This window comes from Dermacentor andersoni, chromosome 2 (genome assembly GCF_023375885.2).
Source record: "Dermacentor andersoni chromosome 2, qqDerAnde1_hic_scaffold, whole genome shotgun sequence".
Classification (NCBI taxonomy): domain Eukaryota; kingdom Metazoa; phylum Arthropoda; class Arachnida; order Ixodida; family Ixodidae; genus Dermacentor; species Dermacentor andersoni.
In genome coordinates, this window is record NC_092815.1 from 200,495,308 (window position 1) to 200,522,913 (window position 27,606).

The 27,606-nt window shown below is 46.4% G+C and overlaps 2 protein-coding genes across 2 annotated transcripts in view; both read right to left on the reverse strand.

Moving 5' to 3' along the window:
- Positions 1–777, reverse strand: part of LOC129387370 (serine/threonine-protein kinase haspin-like) — a 36,463-nt gene extending 35,686 nt beyond the window's left edge. The window contains exon 1 of the mRNA XM_055076297.1: positions 719–777. Within this exon, the coding sequence (XP_054932272.1) occupies positions 719–762 (44 nt within the window). The 5' untranslated portion in view covers positions 763–777. The remainder of the gene's footprint in view (positions 1–718) is intronic.
- LOC126540142 (uncharacterized) lies at positions 765–27,004 on the reverse strand. The gene is made up of 7 exons (XM_055076275.1): positions 26,908–27,004; positions 19,792–19,887; positions 15,814–16,203; positions 8,242–8,539; positions 3,106–3,261; positions 2,977–3,062; positions 765–781 (listed from the first exon to the last, which is right to left on the reverse strand). The coding sequence occupies exons 1-7, from the start codon at positions 27,002–27,004 to the stop codon at positions 765–767; spliced, it is 1,140 nt and encodes a 379-aa protein (XP_054932250.1).
- Positions 27,005–27,606: the final 602 nt, after the last annotated feature.

A 27,606-nucleotide genomic window follows, 5' to 3' on the forward strand; every position in this document is an offset into this window, starting at 1 on the left:
CACGGCATTTTTTATGCGTTAAGATTGGCGTATACATGTCCTTTCGAGAGCCAATCCTCTTGACCGCCAATGAGATAGTGAACATGGCGAGTATTGGCGGCCATGCAGCTGTCTCGAGTGTCGAGAATTGAGCCCTATGGATGACCTGGAATGGACGTAGATGTGAGCAGAAAACGATAGGATGACAGTATGAACAAGCCTACTCTTGCTTTCTAAAGCACAGGCGCCGGTGAAAACTCGCCATACACCGCGCTCTTTGTGTTGTGGCCAGCGTGAGCCAAGTGATCTTGTTGGGCGCATTTAATACTATAAGCGACTGGGATTTAGTAGTCGGTATTTCGGTATTTCTTGCCAAAAATGCAAACAGCGATTTGGATTTCGGTGATATCGCGAATCGCTTCGCGCGGGACGACTGATCACCGGTTCATGTATTTATTTATTTATTTATTTGTTTGTTTATAAATAAATAAATCGAGTGACGAGGGATCGCCGGTTCATCAGCAGCAATTTCATTTGCTGAATGCTGTAGCGTTCTACGAGGGCGCTTTCGTTGTGCGTTCTGCTTCCGTTCTGCAAGTGCCTTTACTCAGTCTGGAAATTTGGACTGGGAATCACTGCCTGTCGATTCACGCTTTTCTTTACTTCTATGGCAGTGTCAAACAGTCAAGTTTAAGCTCAGTGCAGACGCTAAAATATGTGTTATCAAGGAAACTCTTACGCTCGCAGTTCTGCAAAGCCTCTAGTGTTGTTGTCGACGTCCATGCTCAAGCTACGCAAGGATCTGCAATCAACCAGAAAAGATGTATATCAACTGGAGGTCTTACACAAAACATTGTGGCATATCAAGAGCAAGAGGGAGCAAGTAATGTGGAAAAGATTTGGCACAGGCATCCCCTATGAATGTACAACTCCGATGTAGCAAATTTTTCGCACATTCGCTACCCATTTGCTGCGTTCATAAGTAAAGCTCTTTTAACTTCCAGAAAAAAACCTATACTCTTGGCTGTCACTGAGTTCAGAACAGTGAAATCACAACACTTACATTTACACAAGAGTTGAAATAACGAACACACAATTTGACGTCTGTAGGAAATAAATGCCGAGTACTTGAGTAAACTAAAACAGATGAAGCGTTCTAAGCGAAGTCAATCAGTAGAGCGACTCAAAGTTTACGCGAAAGCAGTAAATCAGCACTGGTGTTTTGCATTGGTGGCATTGGGCGAATGGTGGTGTGTCGCAGTTTTGTGTGTTGTCACTATTTTGTCCACAGTTAGATGCTCTATTTTATATATAACACACAATACCTTCTGCCATATTTACAAATGTGATGACTTGACGCTCACGCTCACTCACACATTTCAATTCACTCCATCCTTCACAAAATATTTCCATGTATCAACAGAAAGTTTCTTCTTCCACAGCATTAAAACTGGCCTTTCTTGCAACAAATCCATAAACACTAATTCAAAGTGGTTCAGCGCCGGCCTACTGAAACAATCTTTTGCCCGTTTTCGGTACATTAATTGCGCGCCGTGAGCGAGACAACAGGGAGCCAATGTTTAGTTCTAGATAAATTTGTTTTTTATTTGCGGCAACCCTCTGCGCAATTTTATACCGAATATTAAATTCCTTAAAATTGTTCGCAGAAAGGGGACAGGAGAAGACCAGTTTTATCTGTGGCCAATGGCATCAGGATCTCAGCGATAAAACAACTCGCATCTAGTGCGGACTTAAAACGTGGTAACTAGTGGCTTGGCTAGCAGAAGATGCTATAACAGTGATGTAATATTAGCCGTTCTCGAGATATCTCGTTGATTTAGGAAGCAACATTCCTGGAAAAAAATAAGGCAATTTTTTAAAAGGTTCAAGTTGTAATATGTAATGCGCTTGAGATAAAGAAGTTGTTTAGCATCGGGGCCTTCGACTGCATTTCTGTGTAATAGGCGACATTATTTGTCAGCGTACAGCGGTGAACGCAAGCAACTGGAGCACCGGACCTACAGCCCAACTGCATCCCAGTGCTCTAAGGCAACCCCATTGAGAAGCAAGAAATTGCATTGAGCAGGCACGCAGGCTGCCGCTCCAAGCTAGTTCACACACCTCCATCTGTTTCTTTATTCGGCGATTTCAACGTCGTTCGCAGCTTTCGCGGTGGGAACGCTCGCCAACGTGATGGCGCCGATGTACCGCTTCTTCTACAGTTTGCACGCGCTACGCTCCTCCACGTGATAGAGCTGAATGTAGATGTATGTACCATCAGCGTCGCAACATCTGCCGGTTTTCAGTCACAGAAACTACGAACGACACTCCCGTTTGCGGGTAAATGAGCCCATCGAGAGGTTTGAACTGGTTGTCAGCGCCAATCGGTCTTCATGTGCGATAGATGGAGTTTTCTGCAATCATTGCCAATAGGAATTTTTGGCGCTGCGTTCATTGAGATACCTTGGAAATAATGGGAATTACACGGGCTTCTCTACTCTTCGCAGTTGTTTGAAAGGTCCTTCCGACACCATTTATTACACTTAACCTTTCAAAGTTTTAAAGTACTGATACGTTTCCAAGCAGCTTGCTGATTACTCTCGGTGAACATATGAGAACGGCACTGCCAACAACACAAACAACACCGAGAACAAGGAGCATGAAATGCGATGCTCGCGCTCTCCTTCGCGCTCCGTATTGCGTGTATGACGTTTGCATATGCATTTCAGTCAACTAGCCCAAGAATCAGTCTCCACGAACATGCGTAATCATTGCGAATATGGCATTCATAACGCAATATGTGTAAGAAAACAAATGAAATTTCGAAGTCACAAAACCGTTTGAAACCAGAAGATGAAGTTTGGGCAAATACACGTAATAACCATCACGCCTACATTGGCTGGATCGCCGTATATTCGGCTCCCAGAGAAACTAGCGCCAGAGTTCCCATTAGTAGTTGTTGTAGGAAACTATAGCGTGATATCATTTCCAACTTACCTTCGAGGCTGCTAGAAGCCACTGGGGTGTAGTTGGGCCACAGCTCCTGTGTACTAATTTTGTTCAAACCTGTGCACATGCGGCTTCTGTGCAGTTTGGAAAAATGAACATATATAAAGCGTGGCGTGCCTTGCTATGCGCACTTCGGTGAGCACCAGGTGCAGGTGGCGGACCAGGTAGGCCGGATGCAGCACCTTGAGCACGGCACCACCCCTGGTTCCGCAAGTGCGAAACACCTCCGTGTACACGCCGCCCTCGCACAGCTTCACGCAGCCGTCCGCACCACTGCAAAAAATTCACCAGTGCGAGCATTTCAAAAGCGAATTATTGCTACGCCATTCGGCCATAAGATTCCCAATGTCTGTTGTAGTTTTTTATGCAAAGCCACAGTTGTCCACGTGTCTGCGATTACCTCCTACACAAGGCGGATAGACAGAACCCGAAAGTACTTTGGAGATATTTCTAGAACGACGTCAGAAGTTTATCAAGTGGACAGAAGTATGCCGAAGCCGGAGAACTTGGAATTTAGGGTAGCGGCAAATGCAGCGACTTTAAAGGAATACAGATCCGAGGCAGCATTACTGAAGAAAACCGTGCGTGGAATGCAGTGAGTAAAGGTCGATCAACACAGGGGACGAGCGTCGCGAGCGGATGGGCTAAACATAACCGACGGCATGGGAATTTTTAAATCAGCCGGCTTGAATATTACAGACTCGCATGTTTTGCAGACGCACAATGGCAGGAGTAATGCAGGCAAAGCTCGCTTGTTCTGATACCGCAGGACTGTAAACTGCGTAAGCAAAGTAGATGAGTATGCCTACTGATTCGGTGTTTGGGATGGGAACATTCGGGTTGGGCATACGAAGATTTTGACTAAGTACTGTCTATTGCCTGTTTATAATATCGCATACCACAATAAAAGCGCTGTATGTTCATCACGGTCATGAGTTGGTTATGCATGTGAATCACTCACACAATAACTGGGGAGGGCGGGGGGGTATTCTGTAAGTGGACATGCCCATTTCCTCTGCTGCTTATCTGCTGATTGCTGGGGGCACCTGCGTCGATCCTTAAATATAAAATTAGATTATGAGATTTAACGTGCCAAAACGCCGATCTGATTATGAAGCCCGCCGTGTTGGGGGGACTACGGAAATTTGTACCACATAGCGTTCTTTATTGAGCAGCTAACTGTAAGTGCACGGGTGTTTTCGCATTCCGCCTTCATTGAAATGAGGCCGCCGTGGCTGGGATTCGATCCCGCGGCCTCGTGCCTAGCCGCCCAGCACCATGGCAACTGAGCAATCACTACGTGACGCCTGTTTCCTTCTGACGCATACCCCAGCCCAGCCACTCAGAACTTCAGCAGCAGAAAAAATAGGCATTTCCACTTGATGGACACTCGCGGGATACGCCCGTCCCCCTAGATCTACAAAGCACAGGCGTCGTAAACAGTTTCTCTTGGAGGCGTTGCGTTTTTAAAGGAAAAGAGAACAAATGTACAAGGGACCACCTTTTTTGTGGCGCAAAGCAAGGTCTAACGTTTGAAGTATCACGTGCACAGCAGTTACTCGGCAAACAGCTGGACAGTTCTTGAACACATTTTATTCATTCGATCTCTCGATCTACCATAGATTAACGCAGGCAGCAGTGATAACTGACATTGGTGACGATTTCAAGCTACAAAAACGCAGCAACTTAACGCACGTCCAGATTTGGCAGAAGGCAGCCGTTTTATCAAGCGCTTCCTCTATACGGCCTTAAAAGCAGTCTTAATTGTGTAACACGTTGGCGCAATAACGTTTCCTTCACGTAGGCGTCATTCTGTAGAACATTGCCGCCATAACGTTTTCCTTAGATAGAAACGTTATGTTTCTATACATAGAAACGCTATGTTTTCCTTACATAGAAACGTCGTGTTTTCGCGCAAATACACCATAAAGGTTTGCTACTAGTATCTAAGCCACACACGACTGTTAAGTTGTACACTTTGAACTGTGTCACACATTCTAGTTTGAAGGCATGCCACTGTTAGACAACCTTGGCCACTTGCACAAAAAAAAAAAAAAATTGAAGTCGCGCGATAGAAGAAAACAAATTGTGTTTTGGACAACTCAGGTCATTAGCTAAATGACAGACTCTGTCGCAGCCAGCACGACATGGCACAGCCAATGAAAGAGCGAATTTGCGTGACGTCAGCGCATAGGCACGCCCAACTCCCCATCAGGCCGGCCTGCACGGGAGTGTCGCCGCCGCCGGTGACCCAAACATAGGCTGCCATTTGCTCGTCTACGCATGGCCACTAGTATAAAATGGCACTTGATGAGTATCTTTCTTGACATGTTACGCCCACTGTTGAATCGTTTGGACGACCGGGTGCTGGAGTCCGCGCTGAGTAAAACTTGGTACGAGCGTCGACTTGCGGCCGCGCTTTGATGTGGCTCGCCACATATATACGCTGGGGATAACAGTCTACCGCCATTTTCTCTGTGAGGCTATGATGAGTAGGAGGTTCCCTGATTCCAAAAGCAGGCATTTGCTCATCGTCAGTGATTGCTTTTGAAGTATCGTCCATGACGGATAGGCTTATAGGGGCGTCGTCGCCATCGAGCCAACAGCGCCGGGCGGCAGGGCCTCACTAGTGCGGTCATCCCGCAAAGTCGGCGTTGGCCGGCGTGCCTTCACCCGGCACGACATTGCGGAAAGCTTGCCGCCTGCGGGTTCATAGATCATGGTCTGAGGACCATGCCACGCCGGCGCTCGGCTTCCTTGCCTGTAGACAGCGCCACTTTTCGGAAAAGTATTCGCAGGGTTAAAATACGCAAAGAAACACAAAATTTACAGTAGCAATATATAGATTTCTTTTCGAATAGTTAGGTAGGGCAATTGTAAGAAATAGAGCCTGCATACTTATGCAAATCTGTAGACGGTCTTCATTACTTTCGTGATAACGTTCTACTGCAAAACGTTGCCGCGCTCTTTTCTGTACCTGTATCCGTGCCAGTTTAATTATAGAGCTACTTGCTTAGAAATAGAATAAGCTCGTTCTTATCACCATAAGGCGAGATCTCTCCATTCACATCGCAACCCCAAGGATAGACGGTGGTCAATCACATTAGGCAGTTTTGCTCAAAGGAGCAAAATTGCTTTGTAGCTAGCTCGCATTAAGGATGTGGGAGTCTACGAAAGAACCGTGGTTTCTTGCATTTGCCTTACTTCTTATAGCTATTGAGGCGCAGATCAAAGCCTATGCTTTCGTTGTAATTGTTCCAGTGCCCAGCGTCTAGTCGGCTATTTAGTTGCGTTATGCCCCTTGTGGGACTGTAAGCTTGTTTTTTATTTTTGTCTAGGAACTTGTGTATGAAGCAATGTGCTGTTTTCAATGCGAGTTGTTCCAGTGGTGCATGGGTTATAGTGTACGTTTTTGTTCTTTATGGTCGATTGGCTTTCTCAAGCCCCTTACCTAAGACGTTCGCGTTGTCCTTGTCCTCTGTGTTTCTTCGTTCACGTTTGTTTCAAGGTCAATTTTAGCGTCTGTAGCTCTCTGTGTAGAGTACAGGGCTGCTGCGCTGAAGGAATTTGGTTCAATCCCATCACAGCCATGCAGATATTCGTTTTACTGAAAAGGTTCGCGACGTGGTACCGCAGTAACCTATGAACCTGTCAGCTGCTTTAAATGACTGATGTTAGGCAAGCATGTTTCGCAGTAAAGGTTTATCTGCTTGTTACAAATTCGAGCTTTCATTCCTGTTCCTATACAGTTCTTTCTGAATCTCCGATACTTTCTAGGTGTGGATCATAGAACTGCAGGTTCTTCTGTCCAACTAAACATCTCGAAGTTTGCTTCAACGTATTCTCGTCATTCTCTTAACTGTCTTTATGCACGTGAATTTTTGCCGGTGCCTTCCTTTACTTTCTGTGCTTCTTAGCACGAAAGCCTCCGCCGTATACTACTATCATAAAATTGTGGCGATAAAGTATTTTGGCCTATGCTTCACTGCTGTTATATTCAAGAAGCAACACGACCTGACTTCTAGTACTGACTCATTACATCTCCTTGAAGTCGAAGCTACTTGCAGAAGTTCTCTCCAGCGGCAGAAAAAGCAGGCGGTGACTATTCCACACTTGTGCCCTTCTGAATTTCTGCCTCCAAAAATGATGCGTCGCTGGTGACAAAAAATTAGCTACGGCTGCCACTATCTTCTTTGGTGAGATCATGTATATGCTTTGCAGTCAGATCTAAAATTGTTCTAAAATTTCCACAGTCTTAACGGCTAGAAAGCTACGTCATTCGGACAGATTGTACATGTATTGGGTAACGAAGAAACACAGAAGTTTCGTAATTTACCGAAGTCAAAGAGGAACAACAGTAAACAGCGGCTGAATCAAGTGGTTGTTTTCAATGTTTGACGCGCTCTATCTCTGAGATCGAGAATCTTCGGCAGGTCGCCAACCATGCCTGTATAAATATCAAGTAGTCTGTATAGTGTTTATTAGCCGTGCGAGGAAAGTGGTTCGACATAGTGAATATCATTGACAAGATCTTCTCATCAAGTTGAAAATACCGAGCGCCAATGACTGCTGTCCCATGTTTTTACAACATAGATAGTATTTGTTCTCCCATCTCTCTTTATTTGTTAAACCTTAAATTGTGGCAACACCAATCATCAAGCGCCTTACGCTGAAAAGGGGGCTATGGCAAATTCAATGTGAATCAGCAATTGAAGTCAAACGGTATTACTGGTGTGATCTTCCATCTACGAGAAGTGATGATATTGCCTTCTAAAAGTGTGTTCTTACATAGGCATCACAGAGTTTCCCATAAAATTACTAGAACGAACTCTGATGCTGTCTACTGCAGCTGGAAGCATGGCGCTTCAGCGGTCATGTGAATGGTGGATAGTACACCAATTTTCCTAAACTTGGTCCTTCTGCCTTCAGACGGCTTGGTAATTTTGCAAGTTCATAATTTTCAACTAAACATTGTAGTATGTACGCCACAATTTGAAGTAATTCTTCACGTGCGCAGAGTGATTTTGCTATCTTTATTAAAAAAAGCAGCTTGCGCCGAAATTTAGGCTGATAAGTGCACATAAGGCACTGCAACTAAACTCGCAAAAACGTTTGAAGCCACAAGGACGAAGATCGGACGAATTCATGTATACTAATCATCATTCCCATGGTAGCTGAACATTCCGCAGCCCCTCCAGTAATTTGAGTAGAAAGCTATATGGACAGCAGAGGGTAAACAGATAGAGTGCTCACATGTCCTCAAGCATGGCTTCAAAGGTAAGGGGCACACCGTGCTTGCACTCTCTGAGGAGTTCCCCGAAGATTTTCTCGGACGATGGGCCCGGCACAAGCTGGTCTACGGGTGCTCGCGGCAGCGGTTCTGGAAGCTGGACGAAAAGCTGCTGGGCATGAACACCGTCGTTCGAGTCAACTCCGTTCCCATCCTCCAGTGATATAGATGACCGGGGACTGCCACTGGGACTCGGCCGGGAAGGAAACCGAGCATACGTAGTTTCGTCCGATGACCAGGCAACATCATTCTCAGAGACGTCTGAAAAGAAGCCACAACTGAGATGCGTATTCAATAAATAGGCAGAAGACGGTGAGATACAATTGCCCCATGTGCACACTTTCTCAATTAAATTCTTCAGGATTAGTTCTGATGTATTTCACCAATAATGGCTATTGCGCTATGATACCCTTCCAAACAAATGCGCTAAGATGCCCACTCTTATTTTTTGTTGCGTCATTACACATGGTTGACAGGCGTAGCAAGCTTATTCTCACTTGTTATTTTTTCTGTCGCTCGCTAGGGATAGCAAAATGCTTTAGGTTTTTTTTTCTTTTTTCTTTACTGTAGCAGCAACGGGCTGCCAAGCGTACAGCGCAAGCGTTGACACGACGTGTGCCAGACACAATAGATTTGCCCCACGGCGTGCTGCCTAACACGAAACTCGTAACGTCATCATGCAGTAAGCCAACAATCTGGCAGACGACAGCTTTTGTCAAACTGACTTCTCTGGCCTTACGCAGAAGACAGCAGCATTGACTGCACAAGGTCATAGCAGTACGAAATTTATTGCGCAAATTAATCATTGCGTATTTAATGTGTCAGCACTGACGAATCAATTTCTTGTGCTCTGGGTGTACGAGCACTGCTACGAATGACGTACCAGCAGGAGGACGGATGCTGGCGCCACTGTAACGTTGACAATAGCGGCATTGAAATATAGTTCATAGCCGGTGACATAACTAAAATGCTCAAAAGTAGGGTATTCCAGCAAGAAGGTGCGTCTTCAATGCAAATCGCTTATGACCCACTTCTACTCTAGCGGCGAATAGACGCCGAAGTTGTGAAAACGTTTTTCGAAGCTCGCTTGCTTTTTAGGCGCTATTCATTTGGCGGTGTTCGTCCCGAGATCCTGACGACACAGAGATTTCGAGCATTTCTACAGGAAATTTTATTTTAAAAAACGCGTCAAGAAGGGATCGTGCAATACCTGCAAGCAGCCCAAGTTGACCACAATCTTCGATGCATGAAGTGGTACTTCATGCCGACCAGTTCAACAAACGAGCGTTTTCGGCATGCTACCTCAGTAAACGAGACTGAGTGCAACAACTCGTTGAGGTCCCATTTTTTCTGGTTAAGGTGCTGTGCCGGTGACCTCTTTCCGTTTATCACTGGGACAATGCGTCGTCTCTCTGCGCTTCCGGAAGCGCAGGTGCTGTTTTACGCATATTTTCAACACGAAGGCTGAGCTCTACGACGTCACGATGCAGGCCTCGTTCAATAATCAGAATAAGCGACTGAAAGAAGCACGCTTCCATGACTCGTTGGTGACCTCAATCACCGAAAGCCTTTTACGGAAAGTTAAAGGTACCAGCGCCAGAAGGGAAGAACAAAGAGCCAGAACCGTAAGACCTGCAGTGATTCCTTATGTTCATAAGGTTTCCCATAACCTCAAGAAGGTGGCAGGCCGGTATGGTGTACCCATTGCCTTTTCTGCCCCCTTCAAACTGGGTCGACTCTGCTCGAAAACCACAGGCGAGGAGACCGGTTCGCAAGGTTTTGGCAAGAAGCATAGCACGTCCTACGGGAGATGCGCTACAGGCGTGGTGTTTGAAATTCCCCTTGAGTGGGGCAAGTCCTATATAGGACAGACTGGACGCTGCATAAATGAACGAGCCAGGGAACACGAACTAAATCTAATGAAAGATGGCGTGGCACATTTGCTTGCGCATTGCAAGGCCTGCATGTGCAAACCACAGTTTTCTGAGATTAAGATTCTTGGCAGAAGTAGATTTCAAACAGGACGTGAGCTGATGGAAGCCTACTATCTAAAAAAGAAAGGAACAAATTGCATTAGTCATACATCTATCGTGCTCTATAATTCGGAAACTAGATTGTTTGGCCGCTGGGTAACGTAGATCTGTGAACAGCCAGCGCATGCCTGTATGTATATATATATTCTTGGGTCACAGCCCAAAATAAATCAGTTGGAAGTGCCGCCCGTGTTGTCTTTATGTGTCTTCCTGTTGTGAGTGTTCAATTGCGGCAAAAAACATGTCTTTTAGCTAGCACCAAGCAGTTGGCCCGCAAGCAGTTCTGTTGCAGTATATTTAACAGTCGGAACTGCATACGTAGAGTAAGTAACTCTTACATAGCCGCAGGTAGCTGTAGGTTGGCTTGCCGAAGTTTCATTGAAGGAACGTTGTTTCAACTACACAATACCTACAATCATGCGATGGGGAAGGTAACTGGTCATCGGAGCATGTCCGCGTCTGTTCCCCGCAATGGCGGCCTAAAATTAGCGTCGCCTGACTGCAACATAGCGTTGTCAATTTTGTGCTAGTTCCCTATTGGACACTATGGCGAAAGTACTAATTTTTGCGGAAAACAGCGCTTCCATCTGTGGCTTCAAATGATTCAAGTCGCTACTCTGACCACGACTAGATTGATACAACCATTGCAGCACTCCTCAACGAACGTGATGGTGCCAGTGACAGAACAAAGACTATATCCTTCCGGATTAAGAAGAAGAAAAAAACATTCGCAGCAGCAAGGCGTCTGATAGTTTGGGCTAAACGAAAAACTTTCAAGAGATCTTCCAGTATGAAGAAATTTTGTTCAAGCTAGCTAAAAATATTAATTCCTTGAGCACCACGTTTTATTCCGACCTGCTCCTCAGACATTGTTTTTTGTTAGCTTATTCAGTGTTCATTTTTTGCTACAAAGCTAGTGCTTCGTCGTCGCTTCCTTTCGTTTTATAAAGCATGAACACTTCATAAATTTTCTTGTCTGTCAATGTCCAGACTAACCTGCTTCGTTGGCTGGCTTTTGTTTCACCGCCAATCCTCAGATCCTGTTATTTTTTTATCGCCGGTTCAGCGGAAATTTTCTCCTTAATTGAAACTGTTTCTTCATCGTCGCTTTCTTCATAAATTCTTTCGACTGTGTAAGTGCAGACGGACCTGCCTCACTGTTTCACTTTGGGTGCTCTCACTCCTTAGCGGAGACGGAGCGTGAGCGCTGAAAGATTTACTCAACTTTCAGACATAAAATTAGCGTACACATCATTATGCGTGTTTATTTGACCTCTATATAGAGAACAAGACAGGTGCGCAACTTTTTTTTTTTTTGCATGGCTGGTTTGTCGTGACGCAGCTCGCTTTTCTTTGTTCCGCTCCTTAAAAACAGAGTTCAATATTTGTCTCAAGAAATATTAAAACACATATCCCTACATGTTGTTCCAGCTAACTGAGCATACATTTCTCCGGTCGCAGCATATGTGTCTATCCAAGGTTCCCAGCGCAGTGGATATCTCTGAATCGCCCATATAGGGCCACCACTAATCATTAGCTTCAAATGTAGTTGAAACTTCGCATCGTTCGACATAATCAAAGCGTTGCAAACACACAGGTTTGCACATGTGAGCAACGTCGCACCCCACTGGGACGCGCTCGTGTGAGTGACATGGGGCACATCGTTAAGGTGTACTGTTTTATTGCTAATTTTATTACCGGCATGACGAAGTGAATTCGAAAAATTAGGAAGTGTATATGAGGACCAAGATCACGGTAATAAAATTTCCTATAACACAGTATACACTATAGCTAAAGTATACTGTGGTATTGCGAATTTCATCATTACCGGGATCTTGCTCCTTGTATATACTTCGTTATTTTTCAAATTCAGTAATGTAGTGTTCTGTGAACACACTGCATGCGATCGCTCACGTAGGAAAAGTGCTTGTGCCAAGGCACTCGAACTTGCGCTGCAAAGGCCTCTGTCATAGCTTAAATGGGAAATTTTGTGGAACAGAAGGGTTCAGTGAGTAACAGGTGCCTCGCTGTGACGATAGCCAGTTGCTGCGTTGCTAGAGGGGTGTGCCATATCGTCTAATGAAAGCTGCTGCATTATATGAGACATCCCGCCGCCTTTAGTAGCTTCGCTCTGGTCATCGAAAGGCAGCTTTAGAAAAGTTAAGCGCACTTAGGTATCCCTACATGGATGTATGTGAAAGCATTGCGACGCCTTCCCGACGACGACTCGTTTTAGGAATCGTAATGGTATCGGTTTCATGTTGCCCTATACCATTTCTTGGCGCCCGAAGGAGGCGGAGGCAGCTCCTCACAGAGAAGTCAAAGTCCAAGGTTCGTTCATCGAACGCGCGACAGAACTCCCGGAAATCACCGCAACGAGTGGCAGAGCGCCAGTGCCGTTAACGCATTCGTAGAGGGGTGGGCAGCGTGGGGACGCTGGCATGGTGAGCGGCACCGGAACCAGCTGTGGAAGACGACACTGACGAACGCGCGAGCAGTGACTCGAGAGCGGGCCTCTGTGACTACGTGACCTTTTGCACCATCTCCGGCCACGCCACCGGATTTTCCGCGTCATGAGCCATATAATGATTTCGCAGTAGGGTGCGTGAACTGAGAAACCGTTTTTTCACGTAACCACTGCACCGATTTTGATAAGGCTTCTTGCGTGTAAAAAGAATAGTGTTACCATTTTGTAAGTGTTCAGAATGAATTTTTAGCTTATGCCAGCAATGTGTAATAAATGTTTTTTTTTTAATATCAAAATTTTGCAAAACCGAAGTAAAGTTTCCAACTCTGTGACGCCGATATAAAGAAATGATATTACAATCCTTCAAACAGCACCTTATATATTACATGTAAAGGATACAAGGGTGGTTTATTACACACTGCTATATAATACGCTGCTAACTCGCAAGGCATTGACGATAACACGGTACACCTTGTAAGAATTGTACACAGGCTGTCTCTTCATCAATAAATTGGTCGGCTTGAGATGATCTAATAGACGCAATTTGCAAAGTAGTGCTATCTGTTATGAAGCTGAGTTACAGATTTTTAAAATTCCTACTTCTATTTTTCTCCAACTTCCGAATTTTCGATAATTTTCGTACAAAAAATAAAGTATTTAATTGAAGCGCTGCTTCCTAGAGTTGCTTTCTCCGAAATGCAAAGAGTTTCATTCAAATATGTCCAGAGGTTGTCTCATCAAACCATTTATGCCTTTGACATGCGTCTTAATACGAATATTGGAGTTGGCCCTTGAGCTAAAGCTTCCTGCTGTCAGAAAATTTGGGGGACGCTTAAGCTTCGCCTTTAAGCGTGGAACACGACAGCATTCAAACATCGCTGAGTGCTTCTCACGATTCCCGGGAACTGCAGCCCTGTACCTAACCGAAATCTTCAGCCGGAAACGGTGGTGCCGAACGCTATGCACGAAGGCGAGCTTTATGATTCTTTTTTTTTTATGCTGTGCAAGGAACTGAGGGGGCCTTCGCCGCTCCTACTAAGACAGATCTCATAGGGCAGCTGGAAAACGCTATAGCGTTTAAAGGGGTTTGCGTTTCAGTTTCCGCGTAACAGAATGATGTTCTCTCCTATATTAAAATTTCAATCCGACCCTATCATGCCTGTATGTTGTGTGTAAGTCGTACTTTACAATTCTCCGACGTAATTTACCTTGAGAAATTCAATTATTTCAAAACTTTCCTTGCCCCACATGAAAGGCCTGCGTGGTTGGGTATGCGTGGTGCGAAGTTGTTATTTTGTCGAAGCGACGTCCGACGGTGCACACCGGACGCAGAACGACGAACGCCGACGTCGGATTTTCTGCGATACGGGACCCTTAACGCTCTGACGTTAAAAACTCATCGGCCATTCCACTGTGAAGCCGGACGAGAAGCGATGTTGCATTTTTTATCTCAGTCGACACATATATGTATATATAGGTATTATTATTATTATTATTATTATTATTATTATTATTATTATTATTATTATTAATATTATTATTATTATTGAAGGACAAAGGCAACGAATGCATCTTTTGCCTGTGGAGCGATTCATCTTATTCTTTTATGTAGTAGTGACTTGAGCAAGTATACCACCGCATGGCAGACAGGAATTCCACAATATTTACAACTTCACTGGGAACTACACAATTATGAAAAGTAGATGAAAGTCCGACTAATGATGGAGTCGTACTAGCGGCCAATTTCAGCAAAATTTTTTCCGGGGTACCTAGATTCGATTTAGAGCTACAGAGCACTCGCGAGAAGGTGGAGACGAAAATTTTTTAGTGCCGACGCGACGCGTAGACAGAGGGACATCGACCACCGCTGGAGGGTAGCTATCTATATACAGCTTCGCTGTGATACCCATGTATTCGTGAAGTATTGGGCGTGAGCTTCCCCACTGGAAATACTGGCACCGCTGTCGGCGTGAAATGGCATAAGGGGTCAAATGGATACAGCGGCCGCGTTAGCTGCTTCGGAAGCGCCGAAGCGAGCTGAAAAGGAATGTATAAAGTCCGACCTGCGCTGGGGTTCTCGTTAAGTGGGGAAGTTTTCCCGCTTCTGGTGTGTGCTTGGCAACAGTTGGAAGCCCTATAATAAGTAGTGGCTGCCTCTGGTAGGCTACTGGTAGGCATGGTAGGCTACTGCTCGCCGACGCAGTGCCAGATGCATGCAACGGAGCTCGGTGTCAGCCTTTACACGTACACGCGGGACAAGAAGCTGCGTGAACCTTGGATCATGTATGCTTGGATCGCGAAACTTAGAACGGGCAAGCAGCGATCGGCTACAACTCGGGTGTGCAGCAAGCGCTTCCGCGAGCACGATTTGTGATGGTAGTGATCTAAAGAAAGGAAGGACGCTTGATTCTGCAACCCGTGATACGGCTTCGGGGTGGCGATGGTCGGTAAGTAGCAGAAAGGGCGCACTGAGACGCTCGCCCGCACGCGCTGCCTGGCTAATGTCATGAAGCGTCGGTCCTTCGAACTTATTGATGTTAGATGTTTGAAAGTTCACTGGAATGAAAAGGTAACGGTAAGAAGCACATTAAATAAAGGCATGACATATGCTCATGCTTGTATAGTATCAAACAATGAAATGTACGGGCCTGAGAAAAAGAAGCAGCGGGTAATTGCTCGCTGAAAAGACCGATAAACATAACGCAATCTGAGAAATAATCATACTGAAATGACCAAGGCTTTAGAAAAAAAAAGTTTGAAGCGTCGCGACGGGACATCACAAGTCGCCGTGGTAGGCGTCGAAGTCCCTAGATAGAACGAAATTACTTAACAGCTTTGACAGTGTGCACGCAACAATGGTTGCTTCTGTACTGTCGAAGGCTCACATGCTGCGGCCTAAAGCTTCAGTAGGCGTGTTGAGAAGCACAGTATAATGTCGTAGGCAATTGTTTAACAAAACAGGACGAATAAACGTTACACTTCAGAAGCTCCGAGTCAGGACGCCGCGCTGTCTTATTGAATGCGCGTGAACTCACTCGATTCGGGTATCTTCGTCATCTCTGGATCGGCCTTGACAGATTGACCTTTTCCAGCATCGAGGTTGCTCTTCGGCACGCGTTCTTCAGCCGCGTCCTTCTCGAGAGACACATCAGCGGCCAGCGACCCTCCGGAGAGATCGTCCTCAGAGGACTGGCGGCCCGGTTGCCACATCAATGTAGCGCCTATTTCAGAACTGTCTGCAATCGTTGGGAACACTGCCCCGAAGTCCTCATCCAATGAATTTTCTGGCGCTGCTCGTAACGGAACAGCTGTTAAGCGAGGCCCGCGTTCTTGGAGCCACTGCTGGAACCTGGTGCGCGTCCAATCCTGAATGACTCGGGCAGCGGCCAGCTGCCTTCGTAACTCGTCCACCGCTGCATCTGCATCTATGAGACGCGTAGCCTGTGTTACACACCGCCTCAAGAGGCTTCATTATTATGGAAATTCGGCATGCATTAAGAATGAGACCCACATTTAAGATTGAAATGTTTTAAACGGGCGAGAGGAAAAACGTTCTCATAAATTCCGCTCACTTTAAGGCACTCGTGCTGTATTTGCAATGAATATCTTGGGGAATTCGCACACATGTCGGGCATGTCCCGTGCATGTTGCTGTAGAAAGTTATACGCTTTGCTTAGATTCCTTAGTAGCTATTGAGGTAATTTGAGCACCAGGCCGCTGGTTTGGATTTCTCTCGTGGCGGCCGCAATGAAATTGGTGGAGAATACAAGTATGCTCATACATCTGGGTGCTTGTTTGCTGGTAATGCCGCATGTGACTTCTATAGGGTCCAGCAAATATAGGAATTATTAAATGGCTACATCAGCAAGGCTACGGGAATGCACCTTTGTCTTAATGTTACAGAGATAGTTTAATTGGGTAAAACTTTATCTCACATGCACTGTTGTATTGAAACTTCATCATTATGGGCGTATTGATGCTGCTGTTCTTATAGCGAAATGACAATTTTTGTTACTCCTACAACGAATTTTCTCGTACTCTTCCTTTGCGCGGCTCCATAATTTCCAAATTTAACATCTTTAGTAGCGAAGTTGTGTTTCGTTCACATTCATTTATTTAGCGTTCTAATTTGATTGTCTAGGTAAATCCACTTAGTTGCGACGATGTGCCGAGTAATTTCAGCATCTGATATTTTATCCCAACCACGTGCTTTTAGGTATAGAAAATTGGAACTCTTCGGTTGCTTCTTTTTTTTGTCCAAAATAATATTGCCTATTTCATTCACAGTTTCGCTTATCTTTTGACAACGGAATATGTTGGTTATACATGGCATGCCACAACTAAAAGATAGCCTGCTACATTATCGCTTGTTGCACAACAGATGTGTCTGAAAATTATTAGTGTTAAAAAGTTAAAATAATGGGGTTTTACGTGCGAAAACCACTTTCTGATTATGAGACACGCCGTAGTAGAGGACTCCGGAAATTTTGACCACCTGGGGTTCTTTAACGTGCACTTAAATCTAAGTACACGGGTGTTACCCCGATCGAAATGCGGCCGCCGTGGCCGTGATTCGATCCCGCGACCTCGTGCTCAGCAGCCCAACGCCATAGCCACTGAGCAACCACGGCGGGTCTTATTAGCGTTACGATGTCATCGAATCACGTCTGCGTTAAATCGTCGTCCTGCCAGTGATGCGGCTTTCTTAAACTTATTTGGGACATGCCTGTGCGGTTTCTAACACGAGTTCGCACATCAGAAATATCTCTACTGAAAAAGTAAACGAGTCTCTGTGTTCTCTCGCCCACCTCGGTAGCTTAGTGGATATGGGGCCGTGCTGCGAAGTTCAAGGTCACGGCGAACACATTTCATCATCATCATCATCATCATAATCATCATCATCATCATCATCAGCCTGGTTACGCCCGCTGCACGGCAAAGGCCTCTCCCATACTTCTTCAACTACCCCGGTCATGTACTAATTGTCGCCATGTTGTCCCTGCAAACTTCGTAATCCCATCCGCCCACCTAACTTTCTGCCTCCCCCTGCTACGCTTCCCTTCCCTTGGAATCCAGTCCGTAACCCTTAATGACCATCGGTTATCTTCCCTCCTCATTACATGCCCTGTCCATGCCCATTTCTTTTTCTTGATTTGAACTAAGATGTCATTAACTCGCGTTTGTTCCCTCACCCAATCTGCTCTTTTCTTATCCCTTAACGTTACATCCACCATTCTTTTTTCCATAGCTCTTTGCGTCGTCCTCAATTTAAGTAGAGCCCTTTTCGTAAGCCTCCAAGTTTCTGCCCCGTACGTGAGTACTGGTAAGACACAGCTGTTATGCACTTTTCTCTTGAGGGATAATCGCAACCTGCTGTTCATGATCTCAGAATGCCTGCCAGCCCATCCTGAAATAATCAGGAGAATAAGAATGGGCTGGGAACACAGTTCGATGGGGGCGAAATGCGAAAACGCTCGTCTACTCAATTTAGGTGCACGTAAGCGAACCCCAGCTGGTGAAAATTATTCTGCAATTTCCCAGTGTTAACGCAGCCTTATATAAGAACGAACTGAAAGACTTATCAAGTGCTCGTTGTTCAGCTCTGTGAGAAAATAGTACCGCCACTTTTAGCCAACCCAAAAGCAATAAATACCATGAAGCGTAGCCAAATGAACAAGAAAAAAAATTGCTGACTCTCCCGTAAACGTGAGTAGATGTAAGAATGAAATAGGAACCGGCAAAGCAGATTGGTTGGAGGCGATACTGACCACAATCTTAAGATGGGTATAATGCATGTTCACAAGGACGCACCACACCACACGCCACTACACTACATCACACCACGCCATACTATGCACTCGTCCATATGTGCGTGGTCCAGCTAAATGAAAACGAGCCGAAGGCATCACGACAGGTAGCGAAAGACGCTAGAGAGACAGAGCGCACCGCCGATCTAGAAAAAGAAAAGAGTCTGCGTGGCGCCATCAGTCGAGGCGACGCAAGACGCGCGGCGCTGTATTATCTGGTGTTCAAAAGAGCACAGGTAACCAAATCTCAGCGCCAAAAGATAAGAATCAGATTGAAGTGTATTGTGCCCTGTATCTGCCGTTTGAACGTCGCCCTATTAGAGATGACGAATAAAACTTCTGCGTAGTAGAAGCTACAGGATGAGTTATATTGTTCACGTCGCTCACGTCGTGTTCACGTCGCTGATATCGCTCACGTCGTTCACAAACATTAGGAAGAAGTCGGAAGGAATATTCTTTTTTTCAACTTACCTGGGCTGTAACCAGTGTACTTAATGGGGTAATGTACAAAGGGTTGGGGCGAGAAACGGCATTTTCTTATGTTTTGTCTGGTGGCACCGATGATTTAATTTTCTTCTCGCAAGCTGACCGGATGTTCTCGTTTGAGTGCACGGATAACGGTTCTGGCTTTAGCTGAAGCTCACTTGAAGATCTCAGACAAAACGAGCTAAAAAAATTCATACTTACAAGTGGGAAACTGGGTGTGCCCTTTAACCAACTACAAGGAATATTTGCAACAGACAACAGGCCACAGCGAGAGTGTCGATAAATTTTGCAGGCCTTCAACTATCTTCTCTCTCTGCGGTTCCATGTTACTGAATAAATTGGTAGCGAATTTTGTGATCTATTCGTTCAATCAACGCGTTTGGTCAAAGCCGGGCAGGTTTCTGCGCATCGACAGAAACAACACGGGAATGTTATATGAATGCACAAGAATTGTTTGAATATCTTTTAATCAACACAGCCTTGGGCAAATCGTTCTGTGCACGAATATATGAGACGTGAAATACTCTGTGGGAGAGTTTTCTTATGCATTGATTTGTGCGCGCGTCGAGGTGCACACGTTTTTTCTGAACTACTCGTACATAACTTCCTGCTGTTCACTATGATCTGTGTTCATGAACCATAGGCACCATGTTGTTGTCAGAATCATGCGCGTGAAGATATCCCAGTGCGTGAGCGATACGCCATCTCTACCCTACTCACCGTCAGAGTCCACGGCACCCTGTGCCTCCGCGTCGTCTTCGAGCGTGTGATAGGCGACCTCACTCGGCGACTCATAGCTTCTTGAAGAGTCCGTACCTGCGGAGCACATCACCGGGTCACTGAATGCCATGAGCAATGTTAAACGTACCTGAAGTGCAGTTAGACTGCTTTCATTGGGCGTCGAACGCAGCATGATCAGTATATGTAGCGGCCTGCCAAAAAGGTCACAAGTACAGCTTACTTGACAGTAGCTGTTGCGTGCTGTTGAAGTAGCAACCAGGTAATTTTAGACAGAATTGAGATATATTATCTATAATAGAACAATATATACCAAACAGGCACCCTTGGAGGAATAAATGCGCGATTGGGCCAATGTATAGTTGATATTTTGGTACACTTTTCGCGGAGCTGTTCCAAAGGAAGGTGTCCTGGCCATAACACTGGGTTCGATGTAATAGTTATTACGTCACTGGGACGCAGAGGCGGAGTGTGTTGCGCCTGGTAGCGAATAGGCATATTTTTCACAGGCAACAGAATACAATACGCTGGCGCAACGTATACCAAGCACTCTGAAAGATGAGAAATAGTTGTTGCGAATTAAAAATGCAGCAGACAACAGAAAAAAGTTGCAATGCGAAAGGGAAGAGCTGAAGGCGGAAACTTCATGCCGCACGAATGTTAGAAAATATCAGATAGTCCTGTGTGTAAGAATGAAGCGTCAGACTTGAAAGCAGCAGCGCTTAGCTGGCAAAGGTGCCTATTTGTTGTTGCAAAGTTTTATTTATTCATTTCATAACTACAAGGAGCGAATTTAGCATTATACAGATGTCCATTCGAGCGATAACATACATGTTATATAATATATTGAAAATAGAAGACAAGAATACAAACCACAAACAAGGTTTCCTTGGAAGAAAGTAATACTGCATTGAGACAGAGAGAGACATGTTTTTGTCCTTGTTGCGTTTATATGCTTGCAATAAACATAAAATTTTGTGTACGCATTGTATTATCCCTTGATGTTATGATAGATGGTTAGTAAATGCATGAAATTTACATGCTTACAGGGCAAGGCGTTTTAGAGTGCACTGAAAGCAAGCAAATGTTGAATAGGATGAAGGCTTGTGAAGTTTTCAACGGGTTGGCATAATTACAGAGTAATTCATTTTCTATTTGTTGCATCGACAGCCATAATAGGTGTTTTACTCCTGCTTAAAGCGCATTCATAATGTGTTTATTGGCTGCAAGAATTATTGGACGCAAGATAAAATCACTATTTCGCCATTGCTAACAGAGCTCGGCAAACGTCGAACGCCCCTTCGAACATAGCCGTGCCCTGAGCAATGCGGTCATCTGTAAGGACATACTGAAGTCTGAAGTGAAATGAAGGTGCGTCGAAGGTAAGATTGTTCAAAGACAGGAAAACTGCTCTCGGTACTACACTCATGTGAAGCCGTTGGAAAATACGTAGCAGCGCGATGGAGCGGTAGACGTCCACATAAATGGAATAGTAATTTTTTCATCGTGGGACTACACCCCTTGTGATCAATATAGTAGCAGCCATACAAGCACAACCGAGAGACTGGAATTACTACTGCAGTGCTTCTCATATACGTGTGGCTAAACGAAACAGCTAGCAAGTGATTCCACGTGCGATAAAAAAAATAAAAATTCGCAAAGTGTTTTTAGTGGCTTTACTCCTACCGGCTGCTGGGAAATTTAATGTCTTATGTCAGTCCACAACAATGGATTACATGATCAGAAAATATATACATGCCCTCTTTTTCTGTAATATGTCTGTTTAGGAAGAAAGGAAAATGAGTGTCATGCATGGGTTTCAAGAGCCCCACATATACACGTACTGCAGCGTGCCAGCGGTCGGAAGGTTGCGTGCGTTTGAAGCACGGCAGCCGCGAATGACATGAGTGACCTCAGAGCTGAGGAAAAAAAAAAATATGTATGCATATATATACAAAGCCGCCTTAATGAAGAAGCCAACTGGGCCGATACGCGTCGGCCGAAACAATGGTGCACCATTTGGGAGATGCTCGGAACACTGTCGAGTGTTGTAGTTACCGCATACTAGGCGATGGGTGTGAAATCAGGATGTGTTTTCTCGCTGAGATGGTTAAGCTCCGTGCGTGAACTAATCAGCAGGCCAAGCCCACATGTGGACGGACACATGAGAGATCGGCTGCTCGCCTAGGCGCATTATCCGACAATAGAAACATACAAAAGTGTGATTACATCAAGAAAGCCAGTATTAAGTGTTACCATTTGATCGGTGTGGCTGCAGTCGGGTGGTGGTGTGTGCAAGATTGTGCAGCAACCGGTGGTAGATATAGAGAGAGGGATCGTCTAGTGTAAGAGGGGAAATTTTCAAAAGCCGTTATAGAGCACGGCTCAGTGCACTGGGGAAAGGGAGGGGCATAAAGCGGAGAGCAATATTCTTACTGATTGCAAGAGACACGTGTTTTCTTTCTCAGTCATTGCAGCAGTCAAGCATTATTTGCCGTAGTTACGCATCGAGCGTAAAAAGTAAGTCAAAACAACAAATCCTTCTCAGATGTGAGCCAATACGAGCCACTAAGGCATCAAGGACAGCGAAGATATGTGTGGCAGTTCTCGCACTATTCGCAAGCCCCCAGGGGTTTTACCAATGCCCGAAATGCAGCCAAGACTTTGAAAAGCCTTCGATATCGCCGGTTCGCTGACTGCTGTTTCCACTACAGAAAATTCGACAGCATTCACGTGTTACACTCCTGCAACACGTGAAGGCGAAAGCCTGCTGCACACATTGTAATGCGCCGTCTCTCGTCGTCGCATAGCTACTTTTGCAGTTCAGCTTCTTCGGTTTCGTTTTTGACGCTTAGCTGCGGCTTCGCGCGCTCGTATAGAGTGGTCACACTCGCGCCAACGACGTTTCTCTTCGACTTTGCACCTTCACAGCAGGTGTTTGAAGCGCAAGCTGTTCTGAATGTTGTATGGGTGATTTCAATGAACGTATACACTGTTCGCTTCACTTTGTTGAGCGCTTGTAGGCTTAGCCTTACGGAGGTATGGGCGATTAGATTTTTTGATTGCCTAGGGGGGTATAAACCATTGAGTAGGTCACGTGTTTTTTTTTTTTTTTTTGTACCAATTGACTACGTCAAGTCTCTAGTCAAGTGGTCGAGTAGTCGTGCATGCATTCATGCGTGATACCAATGAATGCATGCACTGTGCGCTTCAATTTGATAAGTGCTTGTCGCCTCTGCATTACTAGGGATGAGGCACTGCTAATGATGATAGTTTGGTACTATTGGACCGGATGGCGCGTTTTGTTTTTCAATGCCTTCAGTGGTATGAGCCACTCAGGGTTTTCGCCTTCACATTGAGTATGCGGAAAATGCACTGTCACAAACCGCGGTTCTGGCACAATACAGAGCCCCACAACCACATATTTTGTGCATTTTTTGTCAGCAGGTACTCACAACTAAGCAAATCAGTTTTGTAGTGTAATGCAGATAAAGTTAAAATACTCGTGCTTGAAGCATCGTAAGCATTGCATTTTAGGAAACGTGTAAGGGGGCACCTCGTAGGTCGAGGAAAATTGAAAACAGTCTTTTTTTTTTAATGTAATGCAGACTAAAGTTCTTTACGTGTTCTCTGTTTGTTGAAGGCTAGGCAGGAAGCTTCTTGGGGGCCACAGACTCATGATATATGTAGTGATCTTGAAGAGTAAATGATGCTTAATTAGGCAATCATTGAAGCAGCACAGCGTCTCGTGTGCCTACCTGAAGTTTCTATATGTGCTTCATTATAAGCGGTATTTGTAGAGAGACCTTACGTTCCTTTAATATGCGTGGCGGTGCGACAGAGTGGTTGAGATCCACTTAAATGGAGTAGTATATTTTTTTTTAATTGGCCTACAACCCTTGTGATAAATATAGCAGTCTATAGGCTCCGTGCAGTTACCCAGACGGCGATACCGTCGGCGGACTGGTAGCGCCACTGAGCGGCCACGAGATAAACTCTGGTGGGAGATGTGCGCGCGCGAATTCGGGTGCGGGAGCTTTGCGAGCCATGTCGAGCGGCGTGCCCACGTTACTGGCGACTGGTTTCGGCGAGCTTAACGACCTAAGCTGTTTTTTCCGCGGCGGGAACCTTCGTATAGGACGACTCCTTTTAGAAGCCGATCATGTGTATGACGTGAAAGAGCTGCTGCATGATGGAGGTTCGGAAATCACGGCAAAGTGCATACCGCAAACCAGAATCAACGCACCTGCGAGATCTGTCAAGATTGACGTAAGTTGCCCAAATATTAATTGTATTGTTTGAGAGCTGAAAGTTAAATTTTTTAGGTTGACAAAAACAGAAGGGTGCTGACGGCGAGATTGAATTGCCAGGCAGGAGTGGCTGGAAAATGCAAACACGCTGCTGCTGTCGCGCTGTTTGTGCACACCACCACGTGCGACAGCAAAACAAGTCGACCACGAGCATGGGGCGTTCCTGCTTCCAGAAAATATTACCCCAAGCACTCACTAGTCGAAGGCACCTTGAAAGAGCCTGGTAGGGTTTCATCACAACGCTCATCTGCCTGAAAACGGTTATCACATGGTTGGCAGATTGAAGAGCACTTATTAATGACCATGTTTTCACGTTTCAGTACGTGCCAAGAGTACGTGCCATACTTTAACATGCACTGACATCGCACAACACACGCGTTTAGCGTTTAAAAACACCTATCCTCCTCGATCAACATCTCAACCTCATCGTTAGACGATACCTGTGGTGTCCAAACTGTTTGTGCTAGACTCTATCGAAACGCAGCTGCCGCAGGCGGGGCCGAACCGGCGGGGCAATAACAACACAAAAATGACGCGAACCCTAACACATCAGGCCTGTTAAGGCTACGTGCCACGAAGCAAACGCTAAGATGTAGCCAAAATTGCATATTCTCAGCTCTGTATGTTCAACGGGTAGTGTTTACAACCCTGTTAGAGTTTAAGGCGAATAACAGGCGATTTCATTCCACCTTCGCATATGACTATCAAAATAAGGCATTGTATCTCGTACAGTAATGTTAAGGAAGCATCCTGAACGATAGGCAAATGAATGCAACAACACATGAACGGCGCACGTTTGGTAGGGTGCTGCTGCGACTCACTTCTGTCGTCGGACAAGACCAATCCAGCGTTCCCGTCGCTTCGCTTCGTACGGCTTGCTGGGGAAACTAAAAAAACTTGTTCCAGGCGAGTTCGCGTAGGTGCTGTGGCAATTCACAACGCAGCAATTCACGTTAGAACGCGGCATGTTGCTGTTGCAATCCACCACCGACGCACTCAGACCGCTCAAACACACACACGCTCGGAGAGCTTCGCGCGCGCGTCTCCCACCAGTTCATCGCATTCCGCCGCGAGGGGCGCCCTCGTCTGCGCCGCAGTTACTCCTGCACGGAGCCTATATGCACCCGCAGCAACGTTAGGCCTAACCTCTAGGACGAGCAGACGCTGGCGATGCCGGGCTTCAGCGTCGTGCTTGGTAGTTGTCGGCGTTTGTCATGCTGACGATGATGGAGTACACGCTTGAGGGTCAGAGTATAACGTTCGAAGAGTTCCAGGCAGGTAAATGGGCCTCGATTTTGAAGGCGCAAAACCGATTCAAGAAATCTCTATACGGCATCACGCCCAGAGTACGCCTTAAGAGATGCGGGCAGGCAGTGACTGGGTAAGGCGCACGGAGCGGAACAAGTCAAGCCGGGGAAAGTGCTGGTGTGGCAGAAACGGGGACAATTTCTGAATATGCCGGCCAAGGACTACAAGGTTGTGTGAAGACCCAAGAATTGTGACTTGGAGGTAACACCCACGGAACGCGGATGTGCAATGAGAGCGGCAGCGCAGCTGACGAGTGCGGCTACAGCAGACGAGGACCTGGTCCGGGTCTACGAGACAAACAACACGGTGACGCCGAGAACGCCGTGTAAGAATCACAGGAGGGGCAAACGCGAGTGTAAAGACGCTCAAGCTGGGGTTCGTCGCCTTCCAGTTTCGGCGTACATAGCGATGTTGGAGAACTCTGTGCCCGGGAGTCATTTACAATACTTACGACTGATGCCCGCTCGAAGATGTTCGGGCGGGATTACTGAGGAACAATGAAGGCACGGAAATTCTGGATGCAAGACTTTTGGGCAAGTCGAAGAAGATTAAGATCACGTTTGGGGGAAACGCGTTCCCCGCCAAGTTACTTCCAGGAAATCTCTGTACGCTGTGATTCCGTATGGAGAGCTAATCAAAACCTGCTAGAACTGCAGACGAGTGGGACATCGAGAGGGTGTATGTTATCGTCCAAAGACTAATCTATGTCGTCATTGTGAGAAGGACCAGCCTGTACCACCGGAAGGAGAGTGAGAGAGACAGAAGTGGTTCTAGTGGGGAAAGGAGGAAAGGCTAGCACAATCTTCTGCAACCCCTGCGGGAGCACGGCTCAGCGCCAGCAGGGTGGGTGAGATGGGAGTAAAGTAGAGAGAAGGTAGGAGGGAGAAAGGTAGAGAGTCGTCCTAGCAGCATCAGAGCAGCCCGGCTGGGAGCACCCAGTGGGTTCGACCGGAGGAGTAGGCTGGTGATAGACCGTATAGGAGGTGGCCTAGCAGAAGCGAAGTAGTGGCGGATCAGGAAGCCCGAGGTGGTGGGATGGCCGTTAGGCTATCCGTCTTTGTAGAAATTTCCTATAGTCTCGCCAAGAGCTGCAACGAGTCGAGGTACTCGACGACACTTAGGAAGGCTGGTAGCTGATTACAATAGGGGAAGAGAATATCTTCCTGTCGTGAACGTGGGAGCCCCGGACGGTGGAACTCCTGCAGAAGTCGGCCGCGGTGCTGCAGGTGACACAGCCTGCGACGGCACATCATAGCCTGCCACCCGGACAAACGGGTATCCCTGGGCCACCGTCCACGGCCTCTTCCACAGTACGGCCTCCCACGAAGGGATTCGTCGTTGCTGCTCCGACTACGAGTTGGCTGCTACTGGACGGTAGCCCGCCGGCACCGCCTTGGGAAAGCCACTTCGCCAGCCTGTGCCCCATGCGGTGAACCAGAGACTCTGCATGGAGCACCTCCTGATGACCTGCCCTGCTCACTTGCAGCATCATGGCCGACTTCTGCAGAAGTTCCACCGCCTGGGGCTCCAATGTTCACTATATTTAGAGAGTCGCTGACGTGCACGCCGGACTGCATCCTTTCCCATGGTGCGCACAACACGGGAAGCTGGAACAGCAAGTTCTGTCTAGCGCATAAGCAGCCGACGGGCTGGCAGCAGAGCAGCGAACACAAGAGCCAAGCTGGCAAGGAGGACGGACGCTCGAGGCCGAGGGGGCGGTCATAGAGCGGTGCGAGAGGTGAACGCAAGAGCAGGGACCGGTAAGTTTCTTTCCCGACACTGACAGGGGTCGGAAGTGACAAAGGAGGAGGACGAATTTCCATTGATTAAGTGCAAGCGACGCGATTAAAAGATGAGCTGGCCAAACGCGGGATGCCAGAGTGAGACTGCTCGAAAGAATGAGCTGAAAAGTCAGGCGAAGCAGCAGGACGAGACAAATAAAAGGATGGAATCCAGAATGGCAGAGATGGAACGTGCCCCTAAGAGCAGGACAGGACAAGGGGTATAGGACCGTTGTTGCAGGCCCCACAGAAAGCGGCGAAGGCGGCGGCTTCACGCCTGCAGGAGAGCGCGTCTATGGAAGTGGAGAATCGGGGGCGGGTCCATGGGCCCGCTGCCGGCGGATGACGAAACTAAAGCAAGTAGCGTGTCAGAGATGTCGACGGTGTGGACGCCGCAG

Bases quoted from the DNA above. Each gene is read 5' to 3' on its own strand.
- LOC126540142 (XM_055076275.1), bottom strand. From the start codon at position 27,004: ATGCAGTCCGGCGTGCACGTCAGCGACTCTCTAAATATAGTGAACATT. The intron at 19,888-26,907 runs GTGAGCAGGGCA...TGTGCTCCGCAG, and splicing joins AGTCGGCCATGATGCTGCAA to GTACGGACTCTTCAAGAAGC. The intron at 8,540-15,813 runs GTGAGTTCACGC...GCTTCTTTTCAG, and splicing joins GACGAAGATACCCGAATCGA to ACGTCTCTGAGAATGATGTT.